Source organism: Muscardinus avellanarius, assembly GCF_963383645.1.
Source record: "Muscardinus avellanarius genome assembly, chromosome: 2".
Classification (NCBI taxonomy): Eukaryota; Metazoa; Chordata; class Mammalia; order Rodentia; family Gliridae; genus Muscardinus; species Muscardinus avellanarius.
Window position 1 is genome coordinate 118,371,329 of NC_137787.1, and position 23,361 is coordinate 118,394,689.

Genomic DNA, 23,361 nt, shown 5'->3' on the forward strand with positions numbered 1-23,361 from the left:
GGTAGTTACTGTTTCCATGACACTTTGCTCATTACATTATTTATGGTCCATACTACATTCTACTTTGAATATTTACAAATACTGGTTCCCTAGAAAGATTGAAAATGTCTGACTGAAATTTTGTGCAACAATAAATTTTAAGCAGTTTTACTCTTTCATGGTCTGTGAAGGCAGTACTCTTATATTCCTTGTATTCCCAATACTTAACAAATCTTCTGCCATGTAGTAGGCATTCAATAGACATGTGAAAAAATAAAAAGGTTAAAGGAAACAAATATTAACATTGGTGGTGTATTTCTCAAAATAGTGACATCTTTTTATTATTTTCTCTTGTGCCTTTTGCGAGTCTTTAAGAAATTGTGGTTTGGGCCATTGAAATTTACTTTAGGTATAGATAATGAAATGGAGTTTTTTTTGTCCTATTTGTGGGGTTTTTTTTTTGTTTGTTTTTTGTTTGGTACTGGGAATTTGGTACTGGGAACCCAGAGACATTCCATCTCCAAGCTACAATCACAACTTCATTCATTCATTCATTCATTCATTCATTCATTCATTTTGTGGTACTGGGAATGGAACCCAGGGGAATTCTACCTCTGAGCACACTCCCAGCCTGTTTTTTATTCTTTATTTTGAAACAGGGTCTCACTGAGTTGCAGAGGGCCTAACTAAATAGCTGAGGCTGGCTGTGAACCTGTGATCCTCCTGTCTCAGCCTCCCAAATGTTGGGATTACAAGCGTGTACCACCATGCCTGGCTTTCTCTTTTTTATTTTGTATTTGAAACAAGATTTCACTAGGTTGATGAGAGTCTCTCTACTTGCTGAAGCTATCCTCAAACCTGTGATCATCCTGTCTCAGCCCCCCAAGTACTTGAATTTCAGGCATGCACCTCCAAGCCCAGCTATGGTTTTTGTTTTTGTTTGGTACTAGGGTTTGAACCCAGGGGCATTCTACCTCCCAGCTATACCACCAGCCCATTTTATTTTTGAAATGGGCTGTCTAGATTACTGAATGTCTCACTATGTTACTGAAGCTGTCCTCTAAAATGTGATTCTCCTGTTTCAGCCTCCCAAGTACTGGGATTATAGGCATGTGCCTGGCTTACTTAAATGTTTAAAGATCAATTTAAAACCTTTTTCCAAGCCGGGCGTGGGGGCGCACGCTTGTAATATCCGCGCTTGGGAGGCAGAGACAGGAGGATCACGCAGGTTCGAAGCCAGCCACGCGCGCTGGCTTAGGAGACCCTGTTTCCAAATAAATATGTAAAAATAGGTCCGGGAGTGTAGCCCAGAGGTAGAAGGGCTTCCAGGAACCCCAGTACCACCAGAAAGAACAAAAAACAAAAAATCCTTTTTCCAATGGGTGAATATTTTTTGTGTTATTTAAGTAGCATTTACCTTCTAGTAGTAGAAGCTAAATTAATAATGATTGTAAATATTTTATTATACTGACTGTAAGCTTACATTAGAATTAGGCATTCAGAATTGTTTGAATTTTTGACATTTAAGTGGAAAATTCATGTGCCATATTTTCTTACTGCAGTTTATAATTTTCAAAAGAATTTTATAATTTATGAAATTCTAAAGTTAACCTGCTTATAAAATCTTTTAAAATCAAAGCATATGCTGGGGGTAGTGGTATACACCATAATTCCAGTACTTTAGAGGCTCAGATGGAAGCATCACAGATTTCCAGCCAGCCTCAGCAACTTAGCGAGACCCTGTTTCAAAATCAAAAATAAAAAATAAAATAAAAAATAAAATGGAGCTGAGGGTGTAGCTTGGAGGTAGAGTGTCCCTGGGTTCAATCCCTAGTAAAACATAGACACACACACACACACACACACACACACACACACACACACACACAACCACTGCAGAGTATGCAAACATTGTGCATACATAAGGGCTGTCCTTTAGTTGTAGCCTCAGCTGTTTTTTTTTCTTTTTCTTTTTTTTTTAATTTCTCCTTTTTGTACTCCTGTGAATTGAACCCAGGGACATTCTATCTCCAAACTACACCTTTTTTATTTTTCATTTTGAAATAGGGACTCAATAAGCTGCTGAGCCTGTCCTTGAACCTTATATTGCTAATTCCATAAAAACTAATGTGTGTCCCTTCTTAGCCTCTCAAACATTAGAATTACAGGTGTGCATCATGCCCAGCTCTCAGCCACTTCTTACTTAATGTGTATGGTTGGTTTAGTTTCTTTGCTCAGAGTTTCAGGCTGGCTGGTGCAGAGCTATGTTGAGACACTATAACATTAGAGCTAATTGTAATTACTAATTATTTTGGGACTATATTTTTTTCTATAGAGTGAAGAGTGGGAAGAAGAAGCTAAAGTGGAATTTTTGAAAATGGTAAATAACAAGGCTGTTTTAATGAAAGTTTTTAGAGAAGAAGATGGTATACTTATCGTAGATCTACAGAAACCACCAACAAACAAAATAAGCACTGATATGCCTGTGTCTCTTAGAGATGCATTAGTTTTTATGGAATTAGCAAGGTAAGTAGCTTGTTAAAACATAAATATTAAGCTGGGTGTGGTGGTGCATGCTTGTAATTTCAGAGACAGGAGGATCACAGATTTGAGGCCAGCCTCAGCTGTAACTTAGTGAGACCCTGTTTCAAAATAAAGAATAAAAAAAATAGGGCTGTGGGTATAACTCGGAGATAGAATGCCCCCTGGGTTCCACCTCCAGTTCTGCAAAAACAAAACAACAAAAAAACATTAACTTAAATATTCTTCAGGACTATAGCTGTATATATAAATAGCAATTTTTCCTTTAAAAAACACTGGTTCTAGAACCAAGTGTGGTGGTGCACGCTTGTAATCCCAGCATTTGGGAAGTTGAGACAGGAACACGATTTGTGGATACTTAGCTACTTAGGCCCTTTGCAACTCAGTGAGACTCTGTTTCAAAATGAATAAAAAATAGGGCTGAGGGTGTAGCTTGGAGGCAGAATTCTCCCAGGTTCTATCCCCATTACTACAGGGGGAGGGGTACCGGGGGGGATCTGACTCTAATGGGAATTACAGTATACATTTAGAGGCTAAAAATAATGATTTAAGGATTTTCTTTAAATTTTTTTCCTTTTTTGTGGTACTGGGGGTGGAACCCAGAGGCTTTCTATCTCTGGGCTATATTCCCAGCCCTATTTTATATTTTATGTGGAAACAGGGTCTCACTGAGTTGCTGAGAGCCTCACTCAGTAGCTGAGACTGGCTTTGAACCTGCGTGATCCTCCTGTCTCAGCCTCCCAAGCGCGGAAATTACAAGCATGCACCACCATGCCCAGCTTTCTGAGGATTTTCTAAGTAAAAAATTTAGTTAAGTTAAGGGAAAGGAGAGGATATAGTAGGTCAGAATAGGAAATATTAAGGGCTGGGGTAATAGCTCAGTGGTAGGGCACTTGCCTAGCATGTTTGCATATTTGTGGCCTTGGGTTCAGTCCCTAGCACTGGGGGGAAAAAAAGGAAATATTTATAGATACTAAACAGTTTTTGTTTTTGTTTTTGTTTTGTTTTTGGTGGTACTGGGGTTCCTGGAAGCCCTTCTACCTCTGGGTTACACTCCCAGACCTATTTTATGCTTTTTTAATTTTTGGAAACAGGGTCTATTAAGCCAGCTCAGTAGCTTCGAACCTGTGCCAGCCTCCTGTCTCCACCTCCCAAGCGTGGGGATTATAAGCGTGTGCTACCACGCCCCGCTATTTTTTTTTTTTTTCGGGTCTGGGAATGGAACCCAGCGGCATTTGACCTCAAAGCTACACCTCCTGCCCAATTTTTTATTCTTTATTTTGAAACAGGGTCTCAGTGAGTTGTGGAGGGCCTCAATAAGTAGCTGAGGCTGTCCACCAACCGCGATCCTCCGGTCTCAGCCTCCCAAATTCTGGGATTACAAGCGTGGGCCACCACACTCAGCTCAGTTTTGGTATCTTGATAACCATATGTAGCTCTTCTAGAGTTTGAAAAATTATAGTTATTCCTAACTTAAGTTTTCTAATCTGTGGAATGAGTTTATGATCACTAATCTTTACTTAATCTATGCATTACAATAAATACTTCTTTACTTTTTTTTCATTTTTTGGAGCAAAACATAAGTTAACCATAGAGTTAGTAGAAGTTCCTGGCTTTCTCTCCTGGGTGATTAGATAACTCTAGAAATGACCCAAGTAGATTTCATCCTAGAAAAGTAAAAGTAGAGCTTGGCTTAGTGGTGCACACATGTAATCCTAGCATTTGGGGGACTGAGACAGTGTCGCCGACTAATCTCAGTTGGGTCGTTATTGTCAGCTCCCGGTCAAATCCTCAGAAAGATGGGACAAAAGGCAGGTGGAGTTCTGCAGAAACTTATCTGCAGCAATTCCTTCCCCTCTATGAGTTCCCTAAGTTTTTAGGTACGGCGCTTGGGAAAGAATTTGAGGTGGACAAAGGCTTCTTGAGCCAATGACACTTTATTACAAAAACTCCAAGAAATTTATACCTTTCACCAGTAAAGTTAATAGTAAGAGGAGAGGGAGGTGGGTGTAATCATTGTGAAGTAATAATGAATGACATGTAAACAAAGGTAATAAAACTAGTCCTTCAGCTGGCTGTTGATCTCCGAGAGATTGACTTCTGACTCCTGATTCTTTTCCAAGGTCTTTGCAGATAAGCAGTCCCAGGGGGCCACTTCCCAAAATAAACAAGCATGGCCAAGGCTTGGGGGTTTCTCGGGGAATCTTCTTTGGCTCTCTTGGAACTTTCCATCTTTTGGGCTCAGTTCATATAGCAAGTGTGGGGAGACGTGGTGATTCAGGTGGATGTGATAAAGTTTCTCCAGGTGTTGGCATTTTTTATCTCCTAAATCTGAAAGCTTAAGCAAACTCACAACACAGTTTTGCAGACAAAATACCACAAACAACACCACAAAGTTCTTGGTTATAATTGTCAGATATATTTCCTTAACTGCTGAACACTCTTCTTTAGACAATAAGCCTATTAAAAGTCTAACCATCTTTAATAATCCATTTCTCTGTCACAAACCCTCTGCAACTTGCTTCTAACTTTCTAATTCCTTTCTCTCCCGGTTGGGACTTTCTTATGATAAGCTCTTCTTCATGCAAAAATGCTTTTCTTACTCTTACACGGTATTTCCTTTCCTTCATACATATATATTTAGAACGTCTGTCCTTTATTTTGTCATATTCATTAACCATGCTGTCAGCCTCTCTGTCTTCAGGAATATTTACACTGGGCGTAAAAGTCACCAATCTTTCTCCTTGAGTCTATTGTATTTGGGCAACTAAGTTGTTTATCAACTAAATTGCTTTAAGGTCACACACAAGGTTTTTATCTTCTCTGTCTCTAGGCAGGATCTCAAGGGTAAACAAAGTTTCCTTAAACTGAACTACCTTACCTGAGTTAATAGCTTAACCTAAGTTAGTGATAGTGAGGGTCAGAGACCCTTTGTAATTGCTGCAGCTGGAATGCTTATCACAGCATCTGAATTCTGGCCAGTTTTTTTTATTATTATTGAACAAAGCCAAGGACGTTTAGGCAAATTATTAGAGGTTTTATTTCCACAGACTCAGTTTCTATTTATAGTCCTAATTTCACATCACTGGAGCAATTCGTGTAGAAAGTTAAAGGAAATATTAATAGTCATGAAGGGTAAAAGTGGGGGATATTTTGGCCAGAGACGATACCTCTTTCTCGGGGCGTTCTGCCGATTAACTATGTGGAGTGGGGGTCTCAACACATAGATGCCGAGGCAGCAGGATGTCTTGGCAAGACAGGAGGATTGTGTTTTGTGGACAGCCTCCACTACTTAGGCCCTTTGCAACTCAGTGAGACCCTATTTCAAAATAAAAAAAATCAGGCTGCAGTGTAGCTCACAGGTAGAATGTCCTTGGGGATTTTCATCCCCAATGCCTCAAAAAAAGGAAAAGTAGTGTTAGGACTGGAAAGGGCCATAGAGACCTCTTAGGTGGCCTCATTGAACACTGCACTGCACAGACTATGGCTGTCAGTACCTTTTTTTTTTTTTTTCCCGGTGGTACTGGAACGGAAGAGACTACACTCTCAGCCCTAGGTTTTAGTCTTTTATTTATTTTTTTTTAAACAGTCTCGCTGAGTTGTGAAGGGCCTCTCAAGGTAGCTGAGGCTGTTCGTGAGCCACAGTCCTCTGGTCTCTGCCTCCTGAATGCTGGGATTACAAGTATGTGCCCCATGCCTGGCTAGAAATAGCTTTAAGTGCAAAAATAACATGTAGTCCCAGCTATTGATAAGTGGAAACAATGTCAAAAAATGCAGTAAGTTAGAAGAGAGAAAGTAGAGAAGGAATACTTTTGCTAAAAACAGTTGTTATATGTAGAAGCCCTTTCTTCTAATCAAGACAAGACTACAACTCTTAGCCAGGCGTGGTGGCCCACGCTTGTAATCTCAGTACTTGGGAGACTGAGACAGGAGGATTGCAGATTGAAAGCCAGCCTCAGTAACTTAAGCCCTCTACAAGTTAATGAGATCCTATTCCAAAAGAAAAAGTAAAATATGAATGGGGGTATAGCTCAGAGGTAGAATGCCCCTGGGTTCAAGACCAAGTATTACACAAAAGAAAAAGCCGGGCGTGATGGCGCACGCTTGTAATCCCCGCGCTTGGGAGGCGGAGACAGGAGGATCGCGCAGGTTCGAAGCCAGCCGCGTGCTGGCTTAGGAGACCCTGTTTCCAAAATGAAAATGTAAAAATAGGTCTGGGAGTGTAGCCCCGAGGTAGAAGGGCTTCCAGGAACCCCAGTACCACCCAAAAAAAAAAAAAAAGAAAAAAAGAAAAAGAAAAACAGTATGGCTTTTAGCTAGGTGTATGATCCCAGTACATAGGAGGCTAAGACCAAAGTATCTCAGGTTTGAGACCAACCTCAGCAATTTAGCAAAATTCTGTTTCAAAATAAAAAATAAAATAGGGTTGGGAGTATAGCTCAGAGATAGAATGCCCCTGGGTTAAATCCCTAGCAAAACATAAAGCACAGAATATGGCTCTTGCCCAGGTACCATGGTGCCTGTAATCTCAGTACTTGGGAGGCTGAGACAGAAGGATTGCTGGTTTGAGGTCAGCCTCAGGAATATAGCTAATGTAGCTTAGTTTCAAAATATAAAGGGCTCTTCATCTCAGAAATACAGAATCTCTGGGTTCAATCCCTAGTCCCCACCTCCCAACACACAAAAGAATATGGCTCTTCCTTATGGTTTTCTTTTGTTTTGTTTGCGGGTCTGGGGATAAAACCCAGAGGCATTCGACCTCCGAGCTACACCCCCTGCCCAATTTTTTATTCTTAATTTTGAAACAAGGTCTCACTGAGTTGCGGAGGGCCTCACTAAGTAGCTGAGGCTGTCCGTGAACCTCGATCCTCTGGTCTCAGCCGCCTCCGAAATGCTGGGATTACAAGCATGTGCCACCACGACCAGCTCTTTCTTATGTTTTTAATTCTGCTTTCAATTAGGTTTAGGTCACAATCAGCAAGAAGTCATTCTGAAGGAAATACAACTTTAAACTATCATCCGCCTCTTTTGCCTAAAGAAATGACAGATGTTTCAGTTATGGTTTGTCATATAAATAATCCTACTGATTTCTACCTTCATTTGGTAAGTATAAAATGTTACTTTATGTTGTTTTTTCCCCCCATACTAGAGATAGAACCTAGGGGCCTTCTACCTCTAAGCTATACCCCCAGCCCTATTTTTTATTCTTTCCTTTGAAACAAGGTTTCATGAAGTTGCAGAAGGCTGAGACAGGAGGATTCGAGGTTCAAAGCCAGTCTCAGCAACCTAGCAAGACCCTGTTTCAAAATTAAATAAAGAGTTTGGAGTATAACTCAGATGAGGCATGCCCCTGGATTTAATTCCCAGTATTACACCAAAAAGAAACACACATACACACACACACACACACACACACACATACACACACTGATAAGTCATGTATATCTGAAAATTATCATCACTAGGTAGTTTTCTGATTTTTTTTTTTTTTTTCAGTACTGGTGTTGCAACCCAGGGGCATGCTAACCTCAAGCTACATATCCAGTTCTATTTATTTTTTTATTTTTTATTTTGAAACAGGGTCTCACTGAGTTGTAAAGGGCCTCACTAAGTAGCTAAGGCTGTCTGTGAACTGTGATTCTCATGTCTCAGCCTCCCACCATGGGATTATAAGCGTGTACCACCACGACGGCTAATTTTCTGAATTAATTAATTTATTTATTTATTTTGGTGGTACTGGGGTTCCTGGAAGCCCTTCTACCTCCAGGCTACACTCCCAGACCTATTTTATATTTCTTTTATTTGGAAACAGGGTCTCTTAAGCCAGCGAGGCAGGCTCCGAACCAGCACGATCCTCCTGTCTCTGTCTCCCAAGCGCGGGGATTACAAGCGTGCACCACCACGCCCAGCCTAACTTTCTGAATTTTTTTTTTTTCAGATCTGGGGGGTGGAACCCAGGGGCATACGACCTCCAAGCTACACTCCCTGCCCTATTTCTTATTCTTTATTTTGAAACTGGGTCTCACTGAGTTGCAGAGAGCCTCACTAGGTAGCTGAGGCTGTCTGCGAACCACGATCCTCTGGTCTCAGCCTCCCAAATGCTGAGATTACAAGCGTGTGCCACCACGCCCGGCTTAATTTTCTGAATTTAAACACCAACATAAATTAAAGATATTCCAGATTATTATGGATATGTGACTAATTGGTAGCTTATAACAGTTCTAGTTTATTGACTAGTCAGTGCTTTATTTGAATTAACTCATCACAGGACTTTTATTATTTTAGTGTATGTATGTATGTATGTATGTATGTATGTATGTATGTATGTATGTATTTATTTATTTATGGTACTGGGGTTCCTGGAAGCCCTTTTACCTCTGGGCTACACTCCAAGACCTATTTTATGCTTTTTTATATTTGGAAACAGGGTCTCTTAAGCCAGCGCAGTTGGCTTCGAATCTGCAGGATCCCCTGTCTCCACCTCCCAAGCGCGGGGATTATAAGCATGCGCCAGCACGCCCGGCTGTGCTTTTATTTTTTGAAACAGGGTCTCACTGAGTTGCCGAGAGCTCTTGCCCAGCTTTTTTTTATTTTTGTGGAAACAGGATCTCACTAAGTTGATGAGAGCCTCTCTAGATTGCTGAGGCCAAACTCAAACCTGCAAGCCTCCTGGGATTACAGGTGTGCACCACCACACCTGGCTAATTTTTAATTTTTTTTCTTGAGGTATTATGAATTGAACCTAGGGGCATTCTACCTCCAAGCTACACCCCCAGCCCTTTTTTTTTTTTTTTTTTTTTTTTACTTTATTGTGAAATGGTGTCTCACTATGCTGCAAAAGACCTCCATAAGTAGCTGAGGCTGGCTGTGATCCTGCAATCTTCCTGTCTCAACCTCCCAAGTACTGGGATTACAAGCATGCACCACCATACCCAGATCTAATTTTTAATTTTTTTAGGATGGTTTTGCTAAGTAGCGCTTGCTCAGTTGACATTTTCTTTTCTTTCAACACTTTAAATATATCTTCCCATTTCCTTTTGACCTCCAAGCTTCCTGATAAGAAGTTGCCTTATAATCTTACTAGAAATCCTCTATATATGACAAATTGTTTTTCTCTTGCAGTTCTCAAGATTCTCTCTTTGTCCTTTACTTTTTTGTGGTACTGAGGATTGAACCCAGGGACCTTCTACCTCTAACTATACCCCAGACCATTTTAGTTTGTTTTTTTTTAAACAGTGTCTTACTAGGTTGCTGAGAGTCTCACTTAGGTCTTTCCATCTTCTTGAAATGACATATTTGTTCTTTATTGCTGAGTAGAATTACATTGTATGTATTTCTCATGATTTTGCAGTCCATCTGTTGATGGAGACCTAGGTTGGTTCCATATTTTGGCCATTACGATTGTGTTGCTTGAACATGGGTATGCATATGTTACTATAGTTCTCTGATTTTAACCCCTTTGGAAAGTTACCTAGGAGTGGTATAGCCAGATCATATGGTGGATCCATTCCCAGTTTTCTAAGGTATCTCCACACTGATCTCCATAGTGGCTAAATTAGTTTGCACTCCCACCAACAGTATAAAAGAGTTCCTCTTTCCCCACATCCTCTCCAGCATTTGTTGTTGTTTGACATCTTTATGCTTGCCACTCTGGAGTTAGATGGAATTTAGCATAGTTTTGATTTTTATCTCCCTGACGGCTAATGATGTTGAACATTTTTTCATGTATATATTGGCCATTTGTATCTCTTCTTTTGTGAAGTGTCTATTTAATTCAGTTGCCCATTTCTTGATTGGATCATTTGTTTTGCTAGTGTAGCATTTTTATATTTATTTATTTATTTATTTGGTGGTAATGGGGTTCCTGGAAGCCCTTCTACCTCTGGGCTACGCTCCCAGGCCTATTTTATACTTTTTTATTTGGAAACAGGGTCTCTTAAGCCAGCACGGCTGGCTTCAAACCTGAGAGATCCTCCTGTCTCCACCTCCCAAGCGCGGGGGTTACAAGCATGAGCCACCACGCCCAGCGCTAGTCTTTTTATTTTTGAAACAGGGTCTCACTGAGTTGCCAAGGGCCTCCTGCTAAGAAGCAGCTGAGGCTGTCTATGAACCATAATCCTCCGGTCTTAGGGATTTTAAGCGTGCACCACCACGGCAGGCCTCTGTCTTTATTTTCATTGTGTTCTCCCTGTTCATTTATTTCATTGCCCAAAATTTGCCCTTTTTGTAAGAAGTACTGTCTTACTGAATTAGTTCCCATCCCTTAATGTTGGTTATCTATAAAAAGACTCTATCTGCAAATAAGGTTACTTTCTGAGGTACTGGAAATTACAAATCACAACATATATTTTTGGAGGTGATACAATTCAACCTCTATTTTTGAGGAGAGTTATGGAGATAATATTTAGAAGCAATATACAATCTTGTATTGGATATTTGCTTGGATCATTTGAGGAAAACTAAATATGGTCTAGAAGTACTAGTTAAGAATACTTACTGACACAAAACAAGTAACGATTGAAAAACAGGTTACTAAGTTGTATATATGGTAAGACTCATTTCAGAAAAAATAAAAGTTTGAGCTGAGCATGGTGGCACATGATTATAATCCCAGTACTTGGGAAACTGAGACAGGAGGATCACTGGTTTGCAGCCAGTCTCATCTCCATAGTGAGGCCCCCTGCAACTTAGGCCTTGTTTCAAAATAAAGAATAAAAAATAGGACTAGGGGTGTACTCAGAGATAGAATGCTCTGGGCTCAATCCCCAGAACTGCAAAAAAAAAAAAAAAAAAAAAGTTTGGAATGTGTTTGTCTAATTGTACAGGAAAATAATTAGAAGAATATACACTAGGCTCGGTGTGGTGGCACACGCTTGTAATCTCAGTGCTTGGGATGTTGAGACAAGAGAATCGCACAGGTTTGAAGCCAGAGCTACTTAATGAGGCTCTCAGCAACTTAGTGAGATTCTGTTTCCAAATAAAGTATAAAAATAGGTCTGGAAGTATAGCCTGGAGGTAGAAAAGCCCCTGGGTTCTACCCTTAGTACCACCAATAAATAAATAAATAAACAAACAAACAAACATAAATGAATGAATAAATGAATGAATTAATGAATGAGCTGGGTATGGTGCTGCACACTTGTAATCCCAGAATTTGGGAGGCTGAGACAGGAAGATCACAGTTTGCAAAGAGCCTCCGCTATTTAGTGAGGCCCTTTGTAATTCAGTGAGACCCTGTTTCAAAGTAAAGAATAAAAAATAGGGCTGGAAGTGTAGTTCAGAGGTAGAATGTACCTGGGTTTCATCCCCAGTACTGCAAATAAAGGGGAGGGCTGGGGTACAGCCCAGAGATAGAATGCCCCTGGGTTCAATTCCTAGTACTGTACATACACACAAAAGATATGCTAGCTGGGTGTGGTGGTGTGTGTTTTTAATCTCAGTACTTGGGAGGCTGAGACAGGAGGAATGCAGGTTCATGGCCAGCCTCAGCTACTTAGTAAAGCCCTCTGCAATTTAGAACCTGTTTCAATATGAAGAAAAAAAACTAGGGCTGGGGGCATAGCTCAGAGGTAGAATGCACCTGGCTTCAATCCCCAGTACCACACACACACACACACACAAAGATATATTAATTTTATACTATGTCTGCAATAAAATATTCAGTTTTAGCCAAGTGTGGTGGCACATGCCTATAATCCCAGTACTTGTAAGTCTGAACAGGAGGATCACAGGTTTGAGGCCTGCCTCAGCAACTTAGCAAGACCCCGTTTCAAGATTAAAAAAAAAGGCTGAGGATATAGCTCAGAGATAAAATGACCCTGAGTTTAATCCCCATTATCAAAATAAAATATTAAAGTATATAAGAAATTACAGTGCTTTATCCCTTTATTTCTTAGATAGAGAACCTGGATTTTTTATTTCTATTAAAGACAATTGAGGAATTCTATAAAAGTGAAGATGGAGAAAATCTTGAAATTGTCTGCCCTGTTCAAGGTCAAGCCTGTGTAGCCAAATTTGAAGATGGAGTATGGTACCGAGCAAAAGTCACTGGTAGGAATGTTCCCACTGTTTCCATGGGAAAATATTATATTCAGAACTAGTACTGTGAGTTAATACAAATTCAATCTTGGACATATTACTTGATTTTGTCACTCACTGTGCCATCTTTAGAAAGCTAGTGATAACATTTGGAGATGAATCTTTTCTGAAATTTGTTCGACTTGACTAGAACTAAACCATTGGGAATCACTGGGTGTGGTGGTGCATGCTTGTAATTCCAGTACTTGGGAGGCTGAGACAGGAGGATCCGGGTTTGTGACCAGCCTCGGCTACTTGGTAAGGCCCTCTGCAGCTTAGTGAGAGCCTGTTTCAAAATAAAGAATAAAATCAGGCTGGGGATGTAGCTCAAAGGTAATATGCCCCTGGGTTCAATCTTCAGTACCACAGAAAAATAAATTAAAAAATAATAAATAAATAAACTATTGGGAATCGGGATAGAAGCTAGTAGACAGTACAAAGCAGTGAAAACTAAGTATTAAAAAACTAGTGATCTCTAGCTTTGTAATGTATGTTCCATGCTATTTTGTATGTCAAGATACAAATTGAAAAGTCTTGTGTTCTCCCAGCTTTCCTTCTGACTTAATATATTTTTCTTTTCTAAGAATTATTTATCATACCATTAGTTTTTTTTTCAGTATCTTTCTCTACATTTTCGGTATCTTCTTGTGTATGTGGAGGGGGGGATACTCAGGATTGAACCCCAAAATGTTCTGTGATTGAGCTACACTTCCAGTCCTATTTTATTGTTTATTTTGAAACAGGATCTCACTAAATCTTGGAGGAGATGTTGCCAAGTACTGGCTGTAAACCTATGATTCTCCTGTTTCAGCCTCCCAAGTACTGGGATTATAAATAAGCTGGCGCCACCACATCCAGCTTTATATTTCTTTTTCTTCTTTAAATCAAATAATTGGATCCAGGCCGGGCGTGGTAGTTTATGCTTGTAATCCTAGCATTCAGGAGGCTGAGACTGGAGGATCAGGGTTCTGTTCATGGACAGCCTCAGCTCCTTATCATGGCCTTTCACAGCTCAGTGAGACCCTGTTTCAAAAATAAAAAGACTAAAAATGAGGGCTGGGGGTGTAACTCAGAGGTACAATGCTCCTGGGTTTCATCCCTGGTACCGGAAAAAAAAAAAAATTGGATCCAGCTTACAAAATAATGAAAAATAAACAAAAAATGCACCAGGCGCTATAGCATGTGCTTATATTCAGTATGTAGGAGGTTGAGAAAGGAAGATTCCAGATTCAAGGACAGCCTCAGAAATGTAGAGACTCTCAGCAACCTAGCAAGATTCTGTTAAAAAAAAAATAATAAAAGCCGAGACACTAGGATCACAGTTGGAGGCCAGCATCAGCTACTTAGTGAGGCCCTTTGCAACTCACTGAGACCCTGTTTCAAAATAAAGAATGAAAAATAGGGCTTGGGGTATAGCTCAGAGGTAGAATGTCCTTGAGTTCCATCTCCAGTACCTTAAAAACAAACAAACAAACAAACAACAATAAAAAACCCTTCAAAAGATAAAAGTAGGGCTGGAGGTATAGCTCAGAGTAGAATGCCTCTGGATTCAATCCCCAGCACCAAAAAATAAAAGTGAGATTGGAGACAAGACTCATGAAAATAGAGATATGAGAAACAAGTTATGGTAATCCTTGACCTTGACTAATGAGAACAGTAACATGCTAAAAGCCTTTGTAATTTTAAAAGTTATATATAAGCCAGGCGTGGTGGCACATGCTTGTTATCCCTGCGCTTGGGAGGCTGAGACAGGAGGATCGCGCAGGTTCAAAGCCAGCCTCAGTTACTTAGTGAGGCTCTCAGCAACTTAGTGAGACCCTGTTTCCAAATAAAAATATTTAAAATAGGTCTGGGAGTATAGTCCGGAGGTAGAAAGCCTCTGGGTTCCACCCCCAGTACCACCAAAAAAAAAAAAAAAAAAAAAAAAAGTTATATATAACTGGCTGTTTCGAAGCTAGCCTTGGCAATTTAAGCCTTTTGCAACATAGACCCTGTTTCAGAATACCTCTGGAAAGTCAGACTTGGTGGTGCATGCTTTTAATCCCAGCATTTGGGAGGCTGAAACAGCAGGATTGGCAGTTTGCAGACAGCCTCAGCTACTTATGAGGCCCTTAACAACTCAGTGATACCCTGTTTCAAAATAAAGAATTACAAATAGGGTAAAATAGGGCTGGGGGTGCAACTTGGTGGTAAAATGCCCCTGGGTTCCATCCCGGTACCACACACACAAAAAATGCTTCTGGGTTCAATCCTCAGTAGCCCTCCCCCCAAAAAAGTTATATATAGTAAGCACTTTAGCCTTCTGTGTTATGTTCTGCTGTGATTTTCCCCACCAAAACTCACATCAAGCAGTATTGGGAGGTGGCTAGTAGAAGGAGTTTGGGTTATAGAGTAGAGCCTCATAGATAGATTATTGCCTTTCTTGCAAGAATGAGTTCTTTCTTGTTCTCCCAGGACTGGATTAGTCACCAAGAGAGCAAGATGTTATGAAATAAGGCTATTCCTTTCCCATGCTTTTATCTCACTGGCCTGGCCCACTTGCCCTTCCTTGTTTGACTGTAAGTTGCGGTAGCATAAAGCCTTAATGTGAGATGAGCAGATGGCAGTGTCATGGCCTCAAACTTCCCAGCCTGCAGAACTGTGAGCCAAAACACTTCACTATTCTTTAAATGCCTTGCATTGGTTATTCTGTTACAACAGCAGAAAAGGGATTGAGTCATGTTAGTTCTACATGTTTTCTAATTTGTAGATAGGTACCTTTTTCAGTAAAGTTAGCTGGACACTATTTAAAATATTTTTCCTTATAATTTAAGGTCCTTCCCATTTGCTTCTAACATATAATTTCTGTGTCTTGTGTCAAAACTATTTAGTCTTCCAACTTAAGTTTTCTTTCCTTTGTCATAATTGATTTTAATTTAGTTAGTGGTTAATATCTTGAACTGAGCCAGATGTGGTGATATACTCCTGTAATACCAGTACTTGGGAGGCTGAAACAGGAGAATAGCAGGTTCAAGGACAGCCTCAGTAACTTAGAGAGACTCTGTTTCAAAACAAAAAATAAAAAAGTCTGGGGGTATAGCTAGGAGGTAGAATGCCCCTGGACTCAAAAATAAATAAAAAACAAATATCTTTAACTAGCTAAAGATTTTTTTGTGTGATACTGGGGATGAAACCCAGGGGCATTCTGCCTCCAAGCTACACCTCCAGCCCTATTTTTTATTCTTTATTTTGAACCAGGGTCTCACTGAGTTGCAAAGGGTCTCATTAAGTAGCTGATGCTGTCCTCGAATCATGATCCTCCTGCCTCAGCCTCCCAAATGTTGGTATTACAAGCGTGCGTCACCACACTTGGCTTAAAGATTTTTCAAACACGTTTCTAATGAAAGTCTTGTTCTGTTGGTGCTTTGTTATTTTCTATTGTAAGCAATATAAAGTTTTTTCTCTTCTGGAAGGTAGAAAATCCAAGATAATGCCCTGGCTGTTGAGGGCATTGTCATTTTACTTCCTAGAAGGAGCTTTTTTTTCTGTATCCTCCAGAGAAAATAAACGCTATGTCCTCACATAGCAAAAGACACAAAAGGAACACACTTCACTCCACCGCTATGTCCTCACATAGCAAAAGACACAAAAGGAACACACTTCACTCCACCAATCCCTTTATATGGGTACTCAACTCCATGCACTAGGACAGAGCCTCTCAGAGGTCACACCTCTGTTTGATGTTGCATTGGGGATTAAGTGCCAATGAATTCTAGAGGGGACAAAAATATTTAAACCATAGCAATAAAGATAGAAGTACAGCTTGGCTTGGTGATGCATGACAGGAGGATCGTAGGTTTGAGGACAGCCACTGCAGTGCAACAAGACTCTCAGCAGCCTAGAAAGACATTTTTTTATTTTTTTATTTTTTATTTTTTTTTGGTGGTACTGGGGTTCCTGGAAACCCTTCTACTTCCGAGTTACACTCCCAGACCTGTTTTTATATTTTTTTGTTTGAAAACAGGGACCAGCACGATCCTCCTGTCTCCGCCTCCCAAGCCCGGGGATTACAAGCGTGCTTTTTGTTTTTTTTTTTTTGTTTTTTTTTTGGTGGTACTGGGGTTCCTGGAAGCCCTTCTACCTCCGGGCTACACTCCCAGACCTATTTTTACATTTTTTTTATTTGGAAACAGGGTCTCCTAAGCCAACGCGCGCGGCTGGCTTCGAACCTGCGTGATCCTCCTGTCTCTGCCTCCCAAGCGTGGGGATTACAAGCGTGCGCCACCATGCCTGGCTGAGAAACCCTTTTTGAAGACAAAAAATAAAATGGGCCGGGAATGTAGCTGGGGATGGTACACACCTGCAATCCCAGTACTTGGAAGGCTAAGAAAAAAAGATGGCAAATTCAAAGACAGCTTCGGCAATTTAGTGAGGCCCTTCACAGCCTAGTAAGACTCTGTTTAAAAATAAAAGTGTAAAGAATGGGGCTGGAGGTGTAGCTCAGTGGTCGACTACTTCTGGGTTCAGTTCCCAATACCCCCCCAAAGAAGATAGCAGTATAAAGGTTTTGATAAATACTTGTGAATTTAATAAAGGCATTTTTTTTTTCCAGTACTGGGGATGGAACCCAGGGGCATTCTACCTCTGAGCTACACCCCTAGCCCTTTATTTTAAAACAAGGTCTCAGTTGCAGGAGGCCACACTAAGTAGCTGAGACTGTCTACAAACTGAAATCCTCCTATCTCAGCCTACCAAGTACAGGGATTACAAGCGTGCGCCACCATGTCTGGCAATAAAGGCATTTTTATGACACTTAGCACCTGCCACCACTACCTCTTCCTCCTTCTCCTCCTCCTCTTCCTCCCCCTCCTTTTCCTTTTCTTTTTTTCCTTTTCCTTTTTCTCCTCTTCCTCTTCCCTTCCCCTTCCTCCTCTGCTTCTTCTAGACCATCTTGTCTCTCCTGAAGTTTCTTCTCCATTATCGGAAGCTCCTTTGATATCCCAATTATTCCCTAGCTCTGCATATAAGAGAAAAATATATGACTCTCTACTTTCTACTGGCTAATCTCACTTAACATAATGTTCTCCAGGTTCATTAATTTTCCTGAAAATGACATTATTTTGTTCTTTTTTTTTTTTTTTTTTTTTTTTGGTTGTTCTGGGGTTCCTGGAAACCTTTCTGCCTCTAGGCTACACTCCCAGACCTATTTTTATACTTTTTTATTTGGAAAGAGGGTCTCTTAAGCCAGCATGGCTGGCTTCGAACCTGCGCGATTCTCCTGTCTCTGCCTCTCAAGCGAGAGGATTGCAAGCATGTGCCACCACGCCTGGCCGTTATTTTGTTCTTGATTGCTGAGTAGAATTCCATCATGAGTCTACCACATACTTTTGAAATCTTTTCATCTGTTGATAGATACCTAGATTGGTTTCATAATTTGGCCATTGTGAATTGTGCTGCTATAAACATGGATATGCATACATTATTATGACTTTATGATTTTAGTTCCTTTAAAATGATACCCAGGAGTGGTTTAGCTGAATAGTATGAATTTTAAGCATTCTTCTGCTTTATCAAATTGGAGTACTTGGTCTCCAGGTTTTTCCTAGAGTTTATTACTCTGGGAGTCTTATGTCACTTGTTTGTGCATGTCATTGCTCTCCTGTTGGTGGCCTCTTGTTGTCTGGATGCCATGTTTACCTCCTCCATTTATTCCTTTATTCCTTTATTTATTTATTTATTTATTCATTTATTTATATGCATTACTGGGAGGATGGAACCTAGTGGCATTCTACATCCCAGCTACAGCCTCAGACCCATTTTTTATTCTTTATTTTGAAACAGGGGCTCACTGAGTTGCAAAAGGCCTCACTAAGTAGATGAGGCTGTCTGAACTTTAGTCCTCCTGTCTCAGTCTCCCAAATGCTGGGATTACTAGCGTTCGGCACCATGCCCAGCTATTCCTTTATTTTAGTATGGCAATCTTCTAGTAGTTTCCTCAGAAAGAATAAATGGAAGGTAAATTTGAAATTTTTCATGTCTTTTGGCTCTGTTCTCATGTGACTGATAATTTGGGTTAAAAAATGTCTTTAAGCTGGGCGTGGTGTGGTGCACACTTGTAATCCTAGTACTTGGAAGGCTGAGACAGGAAGATCTGGGTTTGTAGCCAGCTTCAGATACTTAGGCCCTCTGCAACTTAGTGAGACTCTATCTCAAGTAAAGAATGAAGAATAGGGCTGGGGGTTTAGCTCAGAGGTAGAATGCCCCTGGGTTCCATCCAAGGTACTAGAAAGAAAAAGTTCTTTAAATTCTATCCCAAGTTGGGCATAGTTGGCACACACATGGAATCCCAGTACTTGGGAGACTGAAACAAGAGGATTGCAGGTTTGAACTCAGCCTCAGAAACTTATTGAGACCCTGTATCCAAATAAAAAAATATATAGGTCTGGAGGTGTAGCTTGGAGGTAGAATGCCCTTGGGACCAATCCTTAGGACCACCACCAAAAAAAAAAAAAAAATTCCATCCTATATCCATCATTTGTTTAAAACTACAACTTAGCCAGATGTAGTTTTAAACAGGTTCAAGGCCAGCCTCAGCAATTCAGTGAGACCCTCAGCAACTTACTGAGACCCTATTATAAAGTAAAAAGGATTGGGGTGGCTGCAACAACATAGCTAGACCCTCAACAATTTAGTGAGACCCTGTGTCCATATAGAATTACTGTGTGGGTGGTGAACTGGGAATAGAACCCAGGGACATTCTACCTCCAAGTTACACCCCAGCCCTATTTTTATCCTTTATTTTGAAACAGGGTCTCACTAAGTTGTAGAGGGCTTCACTAAGTAGCTGAGGCTGGCTGTGAACCTGCAATCATCCTGTCTCATTCTCCCAAGTACTGGGATTACAAGTGTATGCCACAGCACCCAGCTCATACTGAAATTTGTGTGTGTGTGTGTGTGTGTGTGTGTGTGTACTAGGGGTGGAACTCAGGGGCTTATCTACCTCCAAGCTATACTCCCAGACCTATTTTATACTTTATTTGGAAACAGGGTCTCATTAAGTTGCTGAGAGCCTCACTAAGTAGCTGAAACTGGCTTTGAACCTGTGTGATCCTCCTGTCTCAGCCTCCCAAGTGCTGGGATTACAAGCATACGCCACCATGCCCAGCCATACTGAAAAATTTAAAAAGGGGCCAGGATTATAGCTCAGAAATAGAATGCCCCTGGGCTCAGTCCCCAGTACCACAAAACCCACCAACAACAAACGAGGTATGGTTATAACTTATAGGTGGAATGTTCCTGGTTTTCATCCCGAGTACAAAGCAAAACAAAACAAAACAAAACAAAAACTATATCTCTATTTGGAGTTTTGAAGACGGGTAAGAATCCAGTGGTGTTGGTAGAGTTGAAATATCTTTTAGCTTAGAGATTGCAGTGGAAGCTGGGAGAGATTCTCTTTGCTCCAGGAGAAACCATCTTCCCTACGCTTCATTGCTGCACCTACATACACCATTTCTGTTTCCTTGAGTTAAAAAAATACATTACCACTGGAGATGGCCTCTGTGCTTGGGGTTTGAGGAAAGGTGGTTCATCCAGATGTGTAAGTATTACAGGAGGGTTCGCCAAGGGCCACTGGGACTTTCTGCCAAAGAAACCAGAACACTGCAGCCCCAGAGGGCTTCTTCCTCACAGAGGGTCTCACTTTTTGCTGGGCCAGAGAGTCGTCTTCCAATTGGTCAACTTCTCACCAGCCTCTGGGTCTTTTCAGGAGAAAGCTTCAGCCATAGGGACCCACATTTGCTTCCTGCCTGCAGTTTGAAGATGGCAGCCCCCTGTTCAGGGAGCCAATAGCCAGTCTGATGAGATGAGCCCAGTGAGATCTGCTAGGGGTGGAGCACCAAATCCTTTCGGCCCTTCCCCACCCCACATTTTTCTCACCTCTGACCAAGCCCACGGCCAATACCGTCCAACAAGAGAAAAAGAGTTTACCGCACTTCTTGGCTGAGGGAAGCCAAGGATTGACTGGGATTCTACCAGTTCTGTAGTTCTTAATGTGATGAGGACTATCCCATTTCATAGCATGGGACTTTAGCCTTGGGCATCTCTTGTAGAAGCTGAAACAGAAAGATTGAAGATTTGAGTCCAGACTCAGCAACATAGTGAGACCCAGTAAAAAAAAAAAAAAAAAAAAAAAAAGATGGGCAGGTAGCACATGTCTGTAATCCCATATTTGAAAGGCTGAGATAGGAGGATCACAGGTTCTTGGCTAGCCCCAGCAACTTAGTGAAGCCCTTCGCAACTTAATGGGACCTCTTTAAAAAATAGGAGCTGGGCGTGCTTGTAGTCCCCGCACTTTGGAGGCAGAGACAGGAGGATTGCGCTGGTTCGAAGCCAGTCTTGATGGCTTAAGAGACTCTGTTTCCAAATAATAAAAATATAAAATAGGTCTGGGAGTGTAGCCTGGAGGTAGAAGGGTTTCCAGGAACCCCAGTACCACCAAAAATAAATAAATTAAAATAAATAAATAAAATAAAAATTAAAAAATAGGGCTGGAAATATGCCTCAGAGGTGGAACACTCCTGGGTTTAATCCCCAGTGCCACACGAAAATTTTTTTAAAAACCTTGGGCAAGTCGGGTGTGGTGGCACATGATTGTAATCCCAGTACTTGAGAGGTTGAGACAGGAGGATCACAGGTTTGCAGATAGCTGGAATTTAGTGAGACTTTTTTTTCAAATTAAAAAGTAGTTCTGGGAATGTAGCTCAAAGGTAAAATGCCACTGGGTTCCTTCCTCAGTACCACCAAAAAAAGAAAAAAAAGAAAAACCTTTGGGCAGTGTAGGTGATAGAATTCTCAACCTCCAATACCAAAAAAAATTGAAAATGATAGCAACACTTTTCATAGCACTCTATGTAGGTGTATAGAAAAAGACAAGTCAGCCATGTATTTTAAGTGGTTTCAAAAAGGTCAGTGCATGGTAGTATATTCAAACATCTGTGTTTGAATCTTCCAAAGTGGTCTTTAAATCATAGAGGCTAGACTGACAGAAAAGTCTGGTAACTTTGTGATTTTTGTTTTTTGTACTGGAGATGGAACCAGGGGCATTTTACCTCCAAGCTATACCCCAAGCCCTATTTTTATTTTCTTTCTTTCTTTCTTTCTTTCTTTCTTTCTTTCTTTCTTTCTTTCTTTCTTTCTTTCTTTTTTCTTTTTTTTCTTTTTCTTTTTTTTTTTTTTGGTGGTACTGGGGTTCCTGGAAACCCTTCTACCTCCGGGTTACACTCCCAGACCTATTTTTATATTTCATTTGGAAACAGGGTCTCTTAAGCCAGCGGGCCTGGCTCTGAACCAGCGTGATCCTCCTGTATCCGCCTCCCAAGCGCGGGGATTACAAGCGCGCCACCACGTCCCATGTTTATTTTGAAACAGGGTCTCACTGAGTTGCAAAGAGCCTCACTAAAAGCTGAGGCTGTCCACAAACCTCCACCCTCCTGTCTCAGCCTCCCAAATGCTGGGATTACAATTGTGTGCAACCACACCCAGCTTAAGTTTGTGATTTCCAATTGCTTAATTTTTACAGGATTGCCTGGACATCGGGAAGTTGAAGTTAAATATGTGGACTTTGGTAATACTGCAAAAATAACACTTAAAGAGATGCGTAAAATAAAGGATGAGTTTCTGAATCCCCCAGAGAAGGTAATCTACTTGTTACAAACTCTGGAGTTACAATATTAAAAACAAATATGAGTATTTTATAGAAGTCATTTTTACCATAGAAATGCTCTGTTTACCAGCATTTTTGTCTATAGTTTCTGATACAAGGACCATACAAAAGAACTACTGCAGTTACTATTTAAGGGATGCAGTTTAGTGGAAAGTGCTTAACTAGCCCATGCAGTGCCCCAAAATCAATCTGAAGCTCTGCAAAAACAGTAACAATAATGATGAAGATAATGATATATATGTTGGCTAATAAATACTAATTTTAACATCTTATGTATTTTCTGGTCTACAGCTTTTAACATATTGAGTTATGTAATGTGTTAATACATTCATGATATATTGAGTGTAAATATATTGAGTTCATATCAGCTGGGTGTGGTGGCACATGATTGTAATCCTAGTACTTGGGAAGCCAAGACAGAAGGATCACAGGTTCATGGCCAGCCTCACCAACTTAGTGAGGCCCTCCAGAACTTAGTGAGACCCTGTTTCAAAATAAAGAATAAAAAGTAGGGCTGGGATATAGCTTAAAGGTAGAATGCCCCTGGGTTCAATCTCCAGTACCACAAATTAATTAATTAACTTATTTATTTATTTATTTATGGTGTGTGTGTGTTTTACTGGGTTTGCAGTCAGCCTCAGCAACTTGGGCCTTCCATGACTTAGACCCAGTTTCAAATAAAAAAGATTAAGACTGAAGGTGAAACATAGAGGTAGAATGCCCCTGTATTCAATCTGTAACAACCCCCCCAAAAGAAGAATAATAAATACAGGCAAGCCAGGTCGGGGTGATGCACACTTTTAATCTCAGCATTGGGGAGGCTGAGACAATAATTACATACATACATACATATTTTGGTATACGAATGTGCAATAATTAAACCAAATTACCCAGTTAATTTCATTTATTGTATTTATAAAGTACTTTTATTTATTTATGTGTGTGTGTGTGTGTGTGTGTGTGTGTGTGTGTGTGTGTGTGACTGGATTGAATGTAGGAACTTTTACCTCTACTCCCCAGCCACATTTTTTATTTATTTATTTATTTATTTATTTATTTATTTA

At 40.5% G+C, this 23,361-nt stretch overlaps 1 protein-coding gene across 1 annotated transcript in view; it reads left to right on the top strand.

Annotated features, from left to right (window-relative positions):
* The window catches only part of RNF17 (ring finger protein 17), a gene marked incomplete at both ends in the record, with an annotated part of 162,217 nt that overhangs the window by 55,922 nt on the left and 82,934 nt on the right, over positions 1 to 23,361 (top strand). Inside the window, 4 exons of the mRNA XM_080689412.1 lie at positions 2,315 to 2,505; positions 7,482 to 7,623; positions 12,417 to 12,570; positions 22,154 to 22,269. Of these exons, the coding sequence (XP_080545538.1) occupies positions 2,315 to 2,505; positions 7,482 to 7,623; positions 12,417 to 12,570; positions 22,154 to 22,269 (603 nt within the window). The remainder of the gene's footprint in view (positions 1 to 2,314; positions 2,506 to 7,481; positions 7,624 to 12,416; positions 12,571 to 22,153; positions 22,270 to 23,361) is intronic.